This window comes from Dipodomys spectabilis, unplaced genomic scaffold, assembly GCF_019054845.1.
Source record: "Dipodomys spectabilis isolate Male_0828 unplaced genomic scaffold, ASM1905484v1 ptg000644l, whole genome shotgun sequence".
Taxonomy (NCBI): Eukaryota; Metazoa; Chordata; class Mammalia; order Rodentia; family Heteromyidae; genus Dipodomys; species Dipodomys spectabilis.
In genome coordinates, this window is record NW_024871321.1 from 661,144 (window position 1) to 677,840 (window position 16,697).

A 16,697-nucleotide genomic window follows, 5' to 3' on the forward strand; every position below is an offset into this window, starting at 1 on the left:
GTATTCCAAGGGTGGGATGATTGAAAAGACTCCACGATAGGATGATATTCCAAAGGTCCAGTTAAGTAGGTGACTGAATTCCAACAGTAGGCTTTGTAAATTCCAGAATACAGCATCAATTTCAAATTATGCTTGTTTGAAGTGCTGTATTGACTGGTATTGCTTCTGTTGGCTTGGTGAATTCTAGCTTATTCAGGATGATATTCCAGTTGTGATACTTCTTTTCTTTCTTTCTTTTTTGCCAGTCCTGGGGCTTAAACTCAGGGCCTGGGCGCTGACCCTGAGCCTCTCTGTGCTCAAGGCTAGCACTCTACAACTTGAGCCACAGTGCCACTTCCAGCCTTTTCTGTGTATGTGGTGCTGAGGAATCGAACCCAGGCCTTCATGCATGCTAGGTTAGCACTCTACCACTGAGCCACATTCCCAGTCCCAGTCCTGATATTTCTGTATTTCAACCTTGGTGATGGTGAAGGCTATAGGAGTGGTTGATGGTAATCCATATGTGTATCAATCCCTGTTTTGGGTGCTACTATTCCAAATGTGAGCTCTAGTGCATATACCATTGTATTCCAAACACGAACTGCCAGAATTCCCATGATATATGCAATGGTATTCTAGACTGAGGCTTGAGGAAGTCTAGATGTGTGATAATACTGAAATCAATCTGTGAGGATATTGAAAAAGCCTCAGAAAAATGATACTCCAGCCGGGCACTGGTGGCTCACGCCTGTAATCCCAGGAGGTTGAGATCTGAGGATCGCAGTTCAAAGTCAGCCTGGGCAGGAAAAGTCTGTGAGACTCTTATCTCCAATAAACCACTTAGAAAACCGGAAGTGGTGCTGTGGTTGCTCAAGTGGTAGAGTACTCGCCTTGAGCTGAAGAGCTGAGGGACAGTGCCCAGGCCCAGAGTTCAAGCCCTACAGCCAACCAAAAAAAAAAAAAAAAATGATACTCCACATGTGAGCTTGCTAATCTCCACTCAGGTAGTGATTGTATTCCAGTCAAGGGTATTATAATTTCCACACTGGCTGGTGAAGTAGTGGTGTTCCTGTGTGCTCTTGGTGAATTACAGACTCTTTCAGCTGGTATTCCAAATGTGATATTGCTGTACTCCAGAGATGATGGTGACAGCATTCCCACTCTGGCCTTTTTGATTGTTGGAGGTGTAGCTGATGGCTTTCTGTATGTGTGTTGATCACTTCTCCATAGCTGATCGTATTCCCTGTGTGTGCTGTATGAGAACCAGAATTGTATTGTGTCTGTGTGTGAACTCTGTCACTCCAGGTGCATACAGCATTGTATTCCGATGGTGAGCAGGGGAAATCCCCAATTGATAGGAGCTAGTATTCCAGACCTGGGCTCGAAGAAGTCAGGTGTGTGCGCTGTTGTATTCCAAGGGTGAGGTGATTGAAAAAAACTCAAGATAGGATGGTATTTCAAAGGTCCAGTTGAGTTAGGTGACTGTGTTCCAAAGATGGGCTTTGTAAATTCCAGATAAAATGATATTAATTCCATATTAGGCTTGTTGAAGTGCTGATGTGTTGACAGTGGTATTACTTCTGTTGGCTTGGTGAATTCTAGCATATATAGGATGGTATTCCAATTGTGATATTTCTATATTCCAACTTTGGCAATGCTGAATATAGGGTTGGTTAATGGTAATGTGCATTGGTATTACTCTGTATTTGTAGCTGTTTAGTGTTCTGTATGTGCTTGCTGATTGATGTCTAGATGGGTTGGTATTACAAATGTACTTGCGTCTTGTTTGACATCCAGAGGCCCAGATACTGATATTCCAAATGTCTACTCTGGGAAAGCCAGGTGCATACACACTGGATGAGCAGGATGGACTGCAGATTTATAGGGAATGGTATTCCAGATGTGGGCTGGAGAGTCTCCAGATGTTTATATGATTATATTCCAAGTATGCGGTTGCCAAAAAGAAGATCAAGGAAGAGGATGTTCTACCTGCTCATTGATGGGTAGGTGATTGTATTCCGAACACGGACGCTGTAGTTTCCACACGACAAGGGGATGGTATTCCTTACCAGACTTACTACAGAGCAGATTCATTAGTGACGATATTTTCCATGTATTTTGGTGGATTTCAGCCATATTTAGAGGGTAATATTCCAATTGTGTTAGTTGCACTGGTGATGTTATTCCAGCTGGTCTTTCTGAATGTTAGGACAGAGTTGATGGTATTGTACATGTGTGTTGATCCCTGTATTTGGGTGCTGATACTCCAGTGTGAGTTCCTGCCACATACGCCACTGTATTCCAAACAAGAACTGGCAGAACTCCCTCTTTGTATGTGACGGTATTCCAAAAGAGAAAATGATACTCCCTATGTGTGCTGGGTAATATCCACTTAGGTAGGAATTGTATTCCAATTGATGGCATTATGATTTCCACAGGACATGGTGGTATGGTATTCCATATTGGGCTGATAAAATAGTGATCCTGAATTCTGCAGGTGTAGTCAATGTATTCCAACTCTGGCCTTGCTGAATACTGCAGGCATATGACTGATGGTATTCCACGTCTGTGTTACTCTATGTACTTGTAGCTTCTTGTACTCTGTGTGTGTGCATGGTTATCTTTGGATGAGTAAGCATTGCAGTTCCCTTGTGTCTTGGTTGACATTCACATACCTAGATGCAGATATCCCACACCTGAGCTCCAGGTACATATCCCATTGTATTCCAACCATTGATCTGGAAGAACTCTACTGGATTGGTGATGATACTCCATCCAAGGCTGGACCAAGTCTAGATGTGTTTATAATTGTGTTTAGAAACTCTGAGCTTGCTGAAAAAGGACAAAACAGGACGATCTATCACGTTGACACTGGATAATCACTCAGGTAGGGGATTGTATTCCAGTTGAGGGCATTATAATTTCCACAGGAGATGGTGATGGTATTCCACATTGGGCTGATGAAGTAGTGATCCCAGGTGATGGTATTTCTGTGTGGTCTCAGTGAATTGCAGACTCTTTCAGGATGATACTCCAATTGTGGTATTGCCGTACTCTAGAGGTGCTGGCGATGGTATTTCAATCCTGGCTCTGCTAAATGCTGGAGGCGTAGTCAATGGTATTCCACATCTGTGCTGATATGTACCTGTATTCCTAGCTGCTGGTACTCCATGTGAGTGCTTGGTGAGATCTGGATGTGTAGGCATTGTAATTCTCCTTGTGTCTTGGTTGATGTCCAGATGTCTAGGTGCAGGTATCCACGTGTGAACTTAGCCACTCCAGGTCCACACGCCAGTGTATTCCAAGAGTGAGCAGGAGAAATTTCCATTAATTGGGGCTGTATTCCAGACCTGGGCTTGAAGAAGTTCAGATGTATATTCTCAATTATATTCCAAGGGTGAGGTGTTTGAAAAGACCCCAAGATAGGATGGTATTCCACATGTGTGCTTGCTAAGCTCCTCGAGTATGTGACTGTATTCCAAGGGTATGCTTTGTAAATTCCAGAAAAAAAATGGTGATGTTATTCCATATTAGGCTTGTTGAAGTGCACATGTGTTGGCCTGATGAATTCCTGCTATATTCAGGATGGTATTCCAGTTGTGCTATTTCTGTATTGCAACTTTGGCAGTGCTGAGTGCTACAGGGTTAGTAACGGTATTCTACATATATGTTGATCCCTGTACTCAGGTGCTGGTATTCCAGGTGCATATGCCATTGTCTTCCAAACATTAGCTGGGTAAACTCCCACAGTATATGTGAAGGTATTCCATATCAAGGCTCGATGAAGTCTAGATGTGTATATGATGATATTCCAATGGTGAGGATGCTGAAAGGTCTCCAGATGAGGATGGTATTCCTCAGGTGCGCTGGCATTATAATTTCCACAGAAGATGGTGGACTGCACTCCTTATTGGACTGATGGAGTGGTTATAAACGATGGTATTTTTGTGTGCTCTCAGTGACTTGCAGGTTCATTAAGGTTGATATTCCACATATGGTAATGCTGGAAGGGGGGCAGTCGATTGTATTCTACATGTGTATCGATCTCCACGCTCATCTGCTGATCTTTCAGATGTGAGCATCAGGTGCATATGCTGTTATTCCAAACATGACCTGGGTAAACTTCCACGAGATGCACGAGGAAGTATAGATGTGTGTATACTTGTATTCCACTGTGAGGATGCTGAGAAGGGCCCCAAAGAGGATGGTATTCCACAGGTGCGCTGACCGATCTCTGCAGTGAGTGACTGGATTCCAGTCGATGGAATTAGCACTTCCGCAGGAGATGGGTGAGGGTATTCCATGTGTGTTGATTCTTGTGTTTGTTGGCAGTCGTGTGCCTTCTGTGTGCGTGGCGAGGTGTGGATTCCTAGTTGTGCATTTCTGCTTGTGTCTACACTGCCCTCCAGAAAGCTAGGTGCTGGGATTCCAGTTGCCTGAATCCTGTCCCTGAGCTTGTGTGCTCAAGGCTAGCACCTCATCATTTGAGTCACAGCTCCACTTTCAGGTTTTTGTGTTTTAATTGGAGAGAAAGGTCTTGTGGGCGTTCCTGCCTGGGCTGGCTTTAAGCCATGGTCCTCAGATCTCAGCCTCCCAAATAGCTGAGATTGCCGGTGTGAGCCGCCACTGTACTGTTCACCATTGTATTTTACTGGTGGAGCAAAACCTAGAGAAAACGGTGTTGTGTGTGATGAAGGCCATCTGTGAGGGGGCTGCATAGACCAGGAAACACTCCATGTGTGCACTTGCTGTTCTCCAGATGGGTGGGTGAGGGTGCTGAAGTGACAGGCTCTGTGAATTCCAGATGGAACGGCGTGCCTGCTGAAGTGTGCGTGCTGACTGGTGCTCCTCCCGTGAAGTGTGCGTGCTGACTGGTGCTCCTCCCGTGAATTCAGTGTGAGTGCTGACTGGTGCTCCTCCCGTGAAGTGTGCGTGCTGACTGGTGCTCCTCCCGTGAAGTGTGCATGCTGACTGTGGTGCTCCTCCTGTGAAGTGTGAGTGCTGACCATGGTGCTCCTCCCGTGAAGTGTGTGTGCTGACTGGTGCTCCTCCCGTGAAGTGTGCGTGCTGACTGTGGTGCTCCTCCCGTGAAGTGTTAGTGCTGACTGTGGTGCTCCTCCCGTGAAGTGAGCGTGCTGACTGTGGTGCTCCTCCCGTGAAGTGTGAGTGCTGACCGTGGTGCTCCTCCTGTGAAGTGTGCGTGCTGACTGGTGCTCCTCCTGTGAACTGTGAGTGCTGACCGTGGTGCTCCTCCCGTGAAGTGTGAGTGCTGACCGTGGTACTCCTCCTGTGAAGTGTGAGTGCTATGGTGCTCCTCCCGTGAAGTGTGAGTGCTGACTGTGGTGCTCCTCCTGTGAAGTGTGAGTGCTGACTGTGGTGCTCCTCCCGTGAAGTGTGAGTGCTGACCGTGGTGCTCCTCCCGTGAAGTGTGAGTGCTGACTGTGGTGCTCCTCCTGTGAAGTGTGAGTGCTGACCGTGGTGCTCCTCCCGTGAAGTGTGCGTGCTGACTGTGGTGCTCCTGTGAAGTGCGAGTGCTGTGGTGCTCCTCCCGTGAAGTGTGCGTGCTGACTGTGGTGCTCCTGTGAAGTGTGAGTGCTGTGGTGCTCCTCCTGTGAAGTGTGAGTGCTGTGGTACTCCTCCTGTGAAGTGTGAGTGCTGTGGTGCTCCTCCTGTGAAGTGTGAGTGCTGACTGGTGCTCCTCCTGTGAAGTGTGAGTGCTGACCGTGGTGCTTCTCCCATGAAGTGTGAGTGCTGACCATGGTGCTCCTCCTGTGAAGTGTGAGTGCTGACCATGGTGCTCCTCCCGTGAAGTGTGCGTGCTGACTGTGGTGCTCCTCCCGTGAAGTCTGAGTGCTGACCGTGGTGCTCCTCCTGTGAAGTGTGCGTGCTGACTGGTGCTCCTCCTGTGAACTGTGAGTGCTGACCGTGGTGCTCCTCCCGTGAAGTGTGAGTGCTGACCGTGGTACTCCTCCTGTGAAGTGTGAGTGCTGTGGTGCTCCTCCTGTGAAGTGTGAGTGCTATGGTGCTCCTCCCGTGAAGTGTGAGTGCTGACTGTGGTGCTCCTGTGAAGTGTGAGTGCTGTGGTGCTCCTCCTGTGAAGTGTGAGTGCTGTGGTGCTCCTCCCGTGAAGTGTGAGTGCTGACTGGTGCTCCTCCCGTGAAGTGTGAGTGCTGACCGTGGTGCTCCTCCTGTGAATTGTGAGTGCTGACTGTGGTGCTCCTCCTGTGAAGTGTGAGTGCTGACCATGGTGCTCCTCCTGTGAAGTGTGAGTGCTATGGTGCTCCTCCCGTGAAGTGTGAGTGCTGACTGTGGTGCTCCTCCCGTGAAGTGTGAGTGCTGACTGTGGTGCTCCTCCCGTGAAGTGTGAGTGCTGACTGTGGTGCTCCTCCCGTGAAGTGTGAGTGCTGACTGTGGTGCTCCTCCCGTGAAGTGTGCGTGCTGACTGGTGCTCCTCCTGTGAAGTGTGAGTGCTGACTGTGGTGCTCCTCCCGTGAAGTGTGAGTGCTGACTGTGGTGCTCCTCCCGTGAAGTGTGCGTGCTGACTGGTGCTCCTCCTGTGAAGTGTGAGTGCTGACTGTGGTGCTCCTCCCGTGAAGTGTGAGTGCTGACTGTGGTGCTCCTCCCGTGAAGTGTGAGTGCTGACCATGGTGCTCCTCCTGTGAAGTGTGAGTGCTGACTGTGGTGCTCCTCCCGTGAAGTGTGAGTGCTGACTGTGGTGCTCCTCCCGTGAAGTGTGAGTGCTGACCATGGTGCTCCTCCTGTGAAGTGTGAGTGCTGACTGTGGTGCTCCTCCTGTGAAGTGTGAGTGCTGTGGTGCTCCTCCCGTGAAGTGTGAGTGCTGACCGTGGTGCTCCTCCCGTGAAGTGTGAGTGCTGACTGTGGTGCTCCTCCCGTGAAGTGTGAGTGCTGACTGTGGTGCTCCTCCTGTGAAGTGTGTGTGCTGACTGTGGTGCTCCTGTGAAGTGTGAGTGCTGTGGTGCTCCTCCCGTGAAGTGTGAGTGCTGACTGTGGTGCTCCTGTGAAGTGTGAGTGCTGTGGTGCTCCTCCTGTGAAGTGTGAGTGCTGTGGTACTCCTCCTGTGAAGTGTGAGTGCTGACTGGTGCTCCTCCTGTGAAGTGTGAGTGCTGACCGTGGTGCTCCTCCCATGAAGTGTGAGTGCTAACCATGGTGCTCCTCCTGTGAAGTGTGAGTGCCGACCATGGTGCTCCTCCCGTGAAGTGTGAGTGCTGACTGTGGTGCTCCTCCCGTGAAGTGTGAGTGCTGACTGTGGTGCTCCTCCTGTGAAGTGTGAGTGCTGACTGTGGTGCTCCTCCTGTGAAGTGTGAGTGCTGTGGTGCTCCTCCCGTGAAGTGTGAGTGCTGACCGTGGTGCTCCTCCCGTGAAGTGTGAGTGCTGACTGTGGTGCTCCTCCCGTGAAGTGTGAGTGCTGACTGTGGTGCTCCTCCCGTGAAGTGTGCGTGCTGACCGTGGTGCTCCTCCTGTGAAGTGTGAGTGCTGACTGTGGTGCTCTTCCTGTGAAGTGTGAGTGCTGAATGTGGTGCTCCTCCTGTGAAGTGTGAGTGCTGACTGTGGTGCTCCTCCTGTGAAGTGTGAGTGCTGTGGTGCTCCTCCTGTGAAGTGTGAGTGCTGACTGTGGTGCTCCTCCTGTGAAGTGTGAGTGCTGACTGTGGTGCTCCTCCCGTGAAGTGTGAGTGCTGACTGTGGTGCTCCTCCCGTGAAGTGTGAGTGCTGACTGTGGTGCTCCTCCCGTGAAGTGTGAGTGCTGACCGTGGTGCTCCTCCCGTGAAGTGTGAGTGCTGACTGTGGTGCTCCTCCCGTGAAGTGTGCGTGCTGACTGGTGCTCCTCCTGTGAAGTGTGAGTGCTGACTGTGGTGCTCCTCCCGTGAAGTGTGAGTGCTGACTGTGGTGCTCCTTCTGTGAAGTGTGAGTGCTGACTGTGGTGCTCCTCCTGTGAAGTGTGAGTGCTGACTGTGGTGCTCCTCCTGTGAAGTGTGAGTGCTGTGGTGCTCCTCCCGTGAAGTGTGAGTGCTGACCGTGGTGCTCCTCCCGTGAAGTGTGAGTGCTGACTGTGGTGCTCCTCCCGTGAAGTGTGAGTGCTGACTCTGGTGCTCCTCCCATGAAGTGTGCGTGCTGACTGGTGCTCCTCCTGTGAAGTGTGAGTGCTGACTGTGGTGCTCCTCCCGTGAAGTGTGAGTGCTGACCGTGGTGCTCCTCCCGTGAAGTGTGCGTGCTGACTGGTGCTCCTCCTGTGAAGTGTGAGTGCTGACTGTGGTGCTCCTCCCGTGAAGTGTGAGTGCTGACTGGTGCTCCTCCTGTGAAGTGTGAGTGCTGACCGTGGTGCTCCTCCCATGAAGTGTGAGTGCTGACCATGGTGCTCCTCCTCTGAAGTGTGAGTGCTGACCGTGGTGCTCCTCCTCTGAAGTGTGAGTGCTGACTGGTGCTCCTCCTGTGAAGTGTGAGTGCTGACTGTGGTGCTCCTCCTGTGAAGTGTGAGTGCTGTGGTGCTCCTCCCGTGAATTCAGTGTGAGTGCTGACTGTGGTGCTCCTCCTGTGAAGTGTGAGTGCTGACTGTGGTGCTCCTCCTGTGAAGTGTGAGTCCTGACCGTGGTGCTCCTCCTGTGAAGTGTGAGTGCTGACCGTGGTGCTCCTCCTGTGAAGTGTGAGTGCTGACCGTGGTGCTCCTCCTGTGAAGTGTGAGTGCTGACCATGGTGCTCCTCCCGTGAAGTGTGCTGTGGTGCTCCTCCCGTGAATTCAGTGTGAGTGCTGACTGTGGTGCTCCTCCTGTGAAGTGTGAGTGCTGACTGTGGTGCTCCTCCTGTGAAGTGTGAGTGCTGACCATGGTGCTCCTCCCGTGAAGTGTGCTGTGGTGCTCCTCCCGTGAAGTGTGAGTGCTGACTGGTGCTCCTCCCGTGAAGTGTGAGTGCTGACCGTGGTGCTCCTGTGAAGTGTGAGTGCTGACCGTGGTGCTCCTCCGGCGGGCTTGGTGATTACAGCCATATTCAGGGGATATTCCAGCTGTGGTCTTGCTGAACTACAGAGATGTGGGCAGGGGTGTTCTGTATGTATGCTTAGTGTGATCAAGAGGCTTAAGGGTAAATACTCCAGCTTGTGCTTGTTTGAGCCCCAGGTTTAAATGTGGTTTGAGTTGGTCGGCTTTCAGACAGTGTGTTCCCTGGTGGGTTTGGATGCCTTCTGTGGTCCTGCAGAACTGTACTGTCAACGTTGAACTTCGTGTTGTCTGGAGGTACCACGATGGTATTCTGTGATGGGCATTGTGAGCTCCAGACACAGGGGAAGTGTTCTATCTGGGGCCCAGCGAAGTCCTGGTGTATAGGCATCACATTCTACCTCTGGGCTGGAGGAAATGCACACATCTGGGCTGTGCTGTTTGCCTGTGGACTGCTGCAGTTCAGGTGTATAGAGGATAGTTTCCCTACATGAGGCTGGTGTTTCCAGGTCAGTAGTCAGGGCGCAGGAGCTGTGCTGTTGTCCCTCCCACAAATTCTCTTATTATTATTTTTTTGGAGTTTGTATAAGGGTGTTAGGATTTGATGTGTTTATTCAAGTGCTTCTCCATCATTCACCCTGTCCACCTTCCTTCCCCTGTCCATCTGTCTCCTTCCCCAGACTCGTTAATCACATAGGTACATTAGTATTCTTGCTGCATTTGCCCCATCTCATTCATTTACCCTCTCCCCTAGTCACTCACCATCTTATTTCAGCTTCCTGATTCTCTTTTTTTGTGGAGCCAGTCCTGGGGTTTAAACTTAGGCCTGGACCTGTCCCTGAACTTCTTTGCTCAAGGCCAGAGCTCTACCACTTGAGTCACAGCTCCACCTCAGCATTTTGGTGGTTCGTTGGAGATAAGTGTCTCGTAGACTTTCCTGCTTGGGCTGGTTTCATGCTGCAGTCTCTAGATCTCAGCTCCTGAGTAGATATGATTACAGACTTGAGCTACTGGTGCCCAGCTGCATTCTATATTTTAAAAGTAATTTTATTGTTACTATAGTATGATGGTACAGAGGGGCTACCATCTCATAAGACAGGTAATGAGTACATTTCTTTTTGGACAATGTCACCCCTTCCTTCTTTCCCCAATTTTCCTCCTCCCTTACCCACAAGTTATACACATCATTCTCCCCGTAGTGTGTGCTGAGTAGCGTGACTACATTTTTTGTTCACCCTCCCTCCTTCCCTTTCTGTACTACCCTCATTTAACCCCCCAAGAGAAAAAAAAAACACAAAGCCCACCACCCACGATAACAACAGAAAGAAACCATGTTGTATTATCTTTTTAAAAGTTAATGGCGACTCTTGGTGTGATGTAATCTAGTACTAGTTTTTGGCTGTTTCTGTGGGATGGTAGCCTGTGCACGTGACCAGTTCTACAATGGGTTGTTATTCAGGTTAAGTGTGATTGATTTTCTAAGAATAAAATATTCTTAGGGAATTGAGAACTGGTAAACACAGAAATTTTGAGAAGTCAGGAGTAGAAAGTCTGCTTTTGGCTCTGTGTGTTGCTGTCAACAGAGCAAAAGATGGAATAAACAGGTCTCACTAAGTGAAGTGTGTGTTCTAGCCTGGTGATTGTGCGCCCAAGCACCTACACACCCACAGGGCACACTGGAGACTTACCGTCGTACTGCTGTTCCGTGTGACTTCAGAAAGCAGCAGAAGTGTAGCACGGTGCTCTGCAGCTGCTACCGCTGTGCAGTGTTCAGAGTTGCTGAGCACTGGTAGTGTGGTGTCTTTGCATAGGACAAAGTAGAATAGAAAGTACTTTGTGTTGTTCGCAATTCTCCTTTCCGTTGAGGGTGATACTTTTTGTTTTCATGAGTTACCATAAGGCCACGTTCCTTGCCACATTTGTTAAAAGCCTGAAAATAGAAAACAGGATTTAAAATTTCATTTTATTTTCTTAAAGTTTTGTTTTTCTGTTGTTACTGTGAAGGTGATAGTGGTGTGCAGAGGGGTGGCAGTTATGTAAGTCAGGTCAAGAGCACATTTCTTTTTGGACAGTGTCCCCCCTTCCCTTGCTCTCTCTCTTTCCCTCCCACCCCCATCCACAAGGTGTATGGTTCCTTCTCCACATCGTGTCCAGGGAGGACCACTGCTGCGTTTGTTCAGCCCTTGTCCCTCCATTTCTCTACCCCCCATGCCCTCCCAAAGACAGAACAAACTAAAGAAAACAAAAACCCCAACAAAGAAAAAAACCTCTTGTTTCCATTTCCTGGAGTTTATTTCTATAATACATTTTCATTTTAAAAAGTTAATTCAAGTTTTAAAAAAAACCCAGCAAAATAAACATAATTTAATTAGAAACAATTCTGTGTAACCATTTCCCATGTCTCAAGTTAGTTTGTTTCATTTGTTGAGATTTCTGATCTGAATATTTGGCCATTTAAAGGCTAGGTGGGGAAACTTGAGAACATGTCGGTATTGATATTTGCAAAGCCTTGAAAAGCTGCTCAGCAAATAGGCCTGCTCACTTCGGGGCTTCTGGCAGCCATGTCTCCCCAGGCGAGCTGAGTTTGCACCCCGGAGTTCCGTGTCAGTTGCTCCCTGTCAGAGGCGGCGTTTGAGTCCCTGCCCCTTTTCTTCTTGCCCCTTCTCTTGTGGTGCCCTTGTTTAGTGGGAACTCTTACGTACAAACCATACATTATATACAGCATATATAATACATAGATGTATAACGAAATGAGGTGATTTTTGCCATATAGCTGGCACCAGCGGCTCGCACCTGTATTCCTAGCTACTGCAGCTGTGGTGAGATCTGTCTGTAAATCTAGAGCTGGGGATGTAGCTCTGTGGCACACCTGTGCTCTTGCTTTGGTCCTCGGGTGCGACGCACAAGCTGCAGCCCTGGTACATACCCGGCCCCAGAACAACTTCGAGTACTCCTTTGCCATTTTGAAGTACAGCCCAGCTGCAGACGCAGCGGCATCGCCAGGTTGCGTTCACCTCTGTTCCGTCCATTTTCACTTGCTGCCAGGGACATTGTGGTCACGAGTGTGATGCTGGGCTCCCTTCCTCTGCCCAGCACCCCTGGGGTCCAAGAAGGCAGGCTGGTTTATATAACAGGAACTCTGTCTTTCAGCTACCGGCCCTACAGCTACCGGCACTTCGCGCCCCCCACCACGCCCTGCAGCACCGACGTCTGCGACAGCGACTGTGCTCCCAGCCGCAGAGTGGCCTCTGTGGCCTCCGCAGCCACAGCCAAGGGCTACACCAGTGATTTGAACTACGACTCGGAGCCCGCCCCTCCTCCCCCCACGCCCCGAAGCCAGTACTTGTCAGCGGAGGAGAACTGTGAGAGCTGCCCGCCGTCTCCATACACTGAGCGGAGCTACTCGCATCACCTCTACCCACCGCCACCCTCACCCTGCACGGACTCCTCCTGAGCAGAGCCGTCTCGGACCCCTCGCCCGGTGGAGACCCGAGTGGGGATGAGCAGCGTCGTGTACAGTTAACTTTATAAAGGGGCTAGGGAATGCTGAAGATATTTGTACAGAAGAAAAGGATATTTATATATTTTCTTAAAACAGCACATTTGCTGCTTGTGCCATAAAAGTTTGTACAAAAAATAAATTTGTACTAAAAGTTTTATTTTTGCAAACTAAGTACACAAAGCATGCCTTAAACCCAGTGAAATGACAGCGTACAGAGGAAGCAGGGCTAGTAACGGCACCGCTGCTCAGGAGTGTCTGGGCCACATCGATACCAAAAAGGAAGAAAGAAGAAATTAAGTTCACCCAGCGATACTTGGAAATAACCAGATAGTCTCAGGTTGAGGCACAGTTGAGGGTCAACAAGAATTCACAGAAGGAAAACAAAACAGCATTACTGTTAACCTTGGACAAAGGGCTTCATTTTGTGACTCCTGACAGTTTTAGGAAGGAACGTAGATAGCTGACAGTGATGTCTTGGGCTTTATTGCGGCGGGAGCGACCATGTCAGGAGGTTTGGCAGCCTGAGTCTGCTGTCCCCTGCCCCAGGTCTCCAGAGCTGGTGGACTAGCCCCAGCCACCCCTGGGCTCGGCCCTTCCGTTTCACTGCTGTTTTTGCATAGTGATCAAAAATTAGCCATATTATTGATCTTCAGTACTTCCAGGATTGTTTTCGTGCTCATTAGAATATCTACAGTATATGCAGACAGTGTTTCAGATTTACAGACCTGAGCATTACGTTCTCTTGTAGATGAATCCTGTAGCATATGGCATCACAATATGAAATCATACTTTACATATGTTCTGGTTAGAGACAATCTTTTAAAAAAATTGTTATCACTAGGTTTTTCCTATATTGATTGTGATATTTTCATGTTCTTCACGTGTTTTTTTTTTCTTCAGAATGATATCTACGTACATACCTCCTCTAATGTGCGACCTGAGTTTTGTATCTTTCTTCCTGTTACCCACTGTGAATGTCAGGTTGGTCAGATTATTCTTCCAATCCCCTTGCGTGGTGTGTGTGTGTGTGTGTGTGTGTGTGTGTGTGTGTGTGTGTGTGTGTGTGTGTGTGTGCGCTCTTATCCTTTGTGGATTAAGACAGCATGAGTGTAGGGAGCAGAGGAGCAGGCTCAGTGTGAATTCCTCACCTGTCAGAAGGGGGTGGGTGGGGACGTCTGTGTGTCCTGCCTGCCCTGCCTTGTGTGGCATCGGGGCTGCTGGAGCCCCTGCTCTGCTGCCGGTCCCAGGCCCAGCCTTCTCACTGCTAATACTGTTTTTAATCCGGTGTGTTCTTGCTTTCACACATTGTGTTCAGTTACTGATTTGTTACTGTTGTTGCTGTCTTGATGAGACCCTTGGGTATTATTAGGCTGGTGAGGGGGGCGGGGGGTTCCACAGAACAGAGGACAGAGTTCTGGCAACAGTGAGGGTTGGAGCAGCTTCTCAGGTACACTTGTTTTCGCCTGTGAGCGAACGATACCCGTCAGTGACTCACCTTTCACTCTGACAAGCAGGAACTCTTCCTCTTGTTGGAACAAAGTGTCCCCAGTCTACACAAGACCGACGTGGCCCCGGGCCCGTGGTAGACAGCGGCATGTGGCGCATACACGAAGGTGAAGGTTAGCAATCACTGGGTGCCACTTGGGGCTTGAGAATTCTTGTGTTTACAGTGTGTGTGCTTACAGTGGTGGGCTTCCCCTGTGAGAACTTGCACTTGTAAAATAAGAGCCGCCTTGTCCTGTCTCAGCCCAAGGAGTTATACCATGGTGACGACAAAGCACTCCGCGGAGAGGTGCCGGCTCAGTCCGCATCCTCTCTGCGCGTTCAGAGGTGTTCCTTCATGGCTGAGAGTATTTCTCAGATGGGGGAAGGACCTCTTGATCCTCAAGCCAGATGCACAGCTAAGCTTAGGGGGAGAAAAAAGATTTCCACGAAATTTTAGTTTGTGTTTAGCACTTGCCGCATCACCAGTGGCAACTGTTGAGCAGAAGATTCCAGAGCTGTTTCTATTTTAACATAAAAATACCCAGTAAGTTTACCACCAGGCAATATCGGATTCTTTTCGTAAGTTTGAGGAAAACTATTGTAAAGGCACAATGGGACGTTAGGAATGAAGACCCTGTTTTCACCGGATGTGGGCTAAGCAAGCGCAAAAGCAGTTTATTTTTATTTTCATTTTTTGTGCCAGTTGGTCCTGGGGATTGAATTCAGGGCCTGGGTGCTGGCCGTGAGCTTCCTTTGCTTAAGCCTAGCACCTCACACTTGAGCCACAGCTTTCCCAGTTTTTGTTTTTTGGTTTTGGGGGGTTTTTTTTGATAGTTTATTGGACATAAGAGTCTCACAGACTTTCCTGCCCAGCTAGCTTCAAACCACGGTCCCCAAGATTACAGGAGTGAGCCACTGGTGCCTGGCTAAAAGCAGTAAAATTTTACTGATGACTGAAGTGCATGTTAAGCTCAGTTGCGATGGTCGCTACAGTTATGTGGAAGGCAGGAGGACTGTGAGAGTTTTAATGCCAGCCTGGGCCACATAGCAAGTTCTGGGTCAGCATGGGCTGTGTTTGTAAGACTGTCTCGTGAAACCTAAATACCCCAGTATCAATAATTTGGGTAAAGTGCAAAGGTAGCCACACCTGTTTTAAGCAGCCCTCGCTTTTAAGGAAGCGTCTTTTTCCTTGCATAGATCAGAACCTTACAAAGAGTTTTAAAAAATCCTTTTATTTCTTATTCAGAAAGAAAAATCTGGAGGTTTTCACACCCCTAAATAATAGTGCTCACAGGGTGGATAGGAGAATGTTAGCGTTTTGACCTCAGAGACTACACTAGGTACAGATAAATGACTGTTGCTTAAAGCGTAATAGCATTCTCTTTCTTTCTTTCTTTCTTTCTTTCTTTCTTTCTTTCTTTCTTTCTTTCTTTCTTTCTTTCTTTCTTTCTTTCTTTCTTTCTCTTTCTTTCCTTCTTTCTTTCCTTCTTCCTTTCTTTCTACCTTTCTTGGGGCTAACCTGAACTTCTTTTGCTCAAAGTCAGTGCTCTACCACTTTAGCCACAGTTTTACTTCAGTTTTTCTGTTTTTTGTTTTTTGGGGTTTTTTTGGTAGTTAACTAGAGATGAGTCTCATGGACTTCTTTTGCTTGGGCTGGCTTCCGACTGGCAATCCTCAGATCTCAGCCTCCTGAGTGAGCGTAGGCGTGAGCCACTGGCGCCCAGCTCCCAGTTCTGACCTCTAGGATCATATACTTTCACAATAGTCTCAGAATGTGGCTTTTGACCTTCTTAGTTTTAAGAGTAGAGGATATTGGATCTTAAGACACAAAATTATGTAATTTGAAACACTGATGTGAGTATTGTTCTCAGGACACTTCTCTGTGGTTGGGTTCTACAGATTAGACTAACTCGGTACCTAAATGAGGGTGGGGATTCTTGGGTTTATTGTGATGACTTAGGCTGGGGACGGGGGAGATGGGGGGGGGTCTAGTATTGGGGCTTAAACTCAGGACCTGAGTGCTGTCCCTGAGCTTTTTCACTCAAGGCTGGCATTCTACCACTTAAGCCACAGCTCTACTTCTGACTTTTTGCTGGTTATTGGAGATGAGAGTCTCAGAGACTTCTGCCCAGGCTGGCTTCAAACCACAATCCTCATATCTCAGCTTCACAGGTGTGAATCACCTGCACCCTGTATTAATGATTCAGAATCAGAGATTCCTGGTTCTACTCTCATCCTTTGCCTGAGGTGAGATTTACCCTTTCATAGCCATTTGAAAACTGTTGATTGCTGAAAAGATTCCTAGATAGAACATGTCCTTTGCCCAAGTACAGAGTACTTTGAGACAGCGTGCTTTTTCTGCTTCTTCTCTGTCTGAGGTTTGTCTTTCCCAGAGAGAAGATGGTGAGGTGGAAATGTGCATCTGTTTGTGTCGGTGCCTGAGTCTGGATACTGAGGGGAAAACAGCAAGGAGTGATGTGGTCCAGTGCCGTGTGGAGCTGTGAACAGGGTTAGTGAGGGGTGTGAGAATCAGGAAGGATGTCGGGCCAGGCTGGCTTACATACAAGTGAAGGAACTGGCACTGCTTTGGGGTGTTTATCCTGTGTGTTCTTAAATTGTTTCCTAAGCTTTAACTTGTCGTGTCTTAATGTCAGCTGGTGTTTCTTGTACATCGACGTGGGTACGATGGTGCTTTGCAAGGATGTATTTATATTATAATGGCCAACATTTGGTCATCCCTCGTCTCCCTCACTCCCCTCTTTTTGTAAAATAAGTGCTTTAAT

At 48.6% G+C, this 16,697-nt stretch overlaps 1 protein-coding gene across 1 annotated transcript in view; it reads left to right on the forward strand.

Annotated features, from left to right (window-relative positions):
• Lrp6 (LDL receptor related protein 6) overlaps nt 1-14,726 on the forward strand; it is an 86,083-nt gene extending 71,357 nt beyond the window's left edge. The window contains exon 23 of the mRNA XM_042671554.1: nt 12,078-14,726. Within this exon, the coding sequence (XP_042527488.1) occupies nt 12,078-12,381 (304 nt within the window). The 3' untranslated portion in view covers nt 12,382-14,726. The remainder of the gene's footprint in view (nt 1-12,077) is intronic.
• Nucleotides 14,727-16,697: the final 1,971 nt, after the last annotated feature.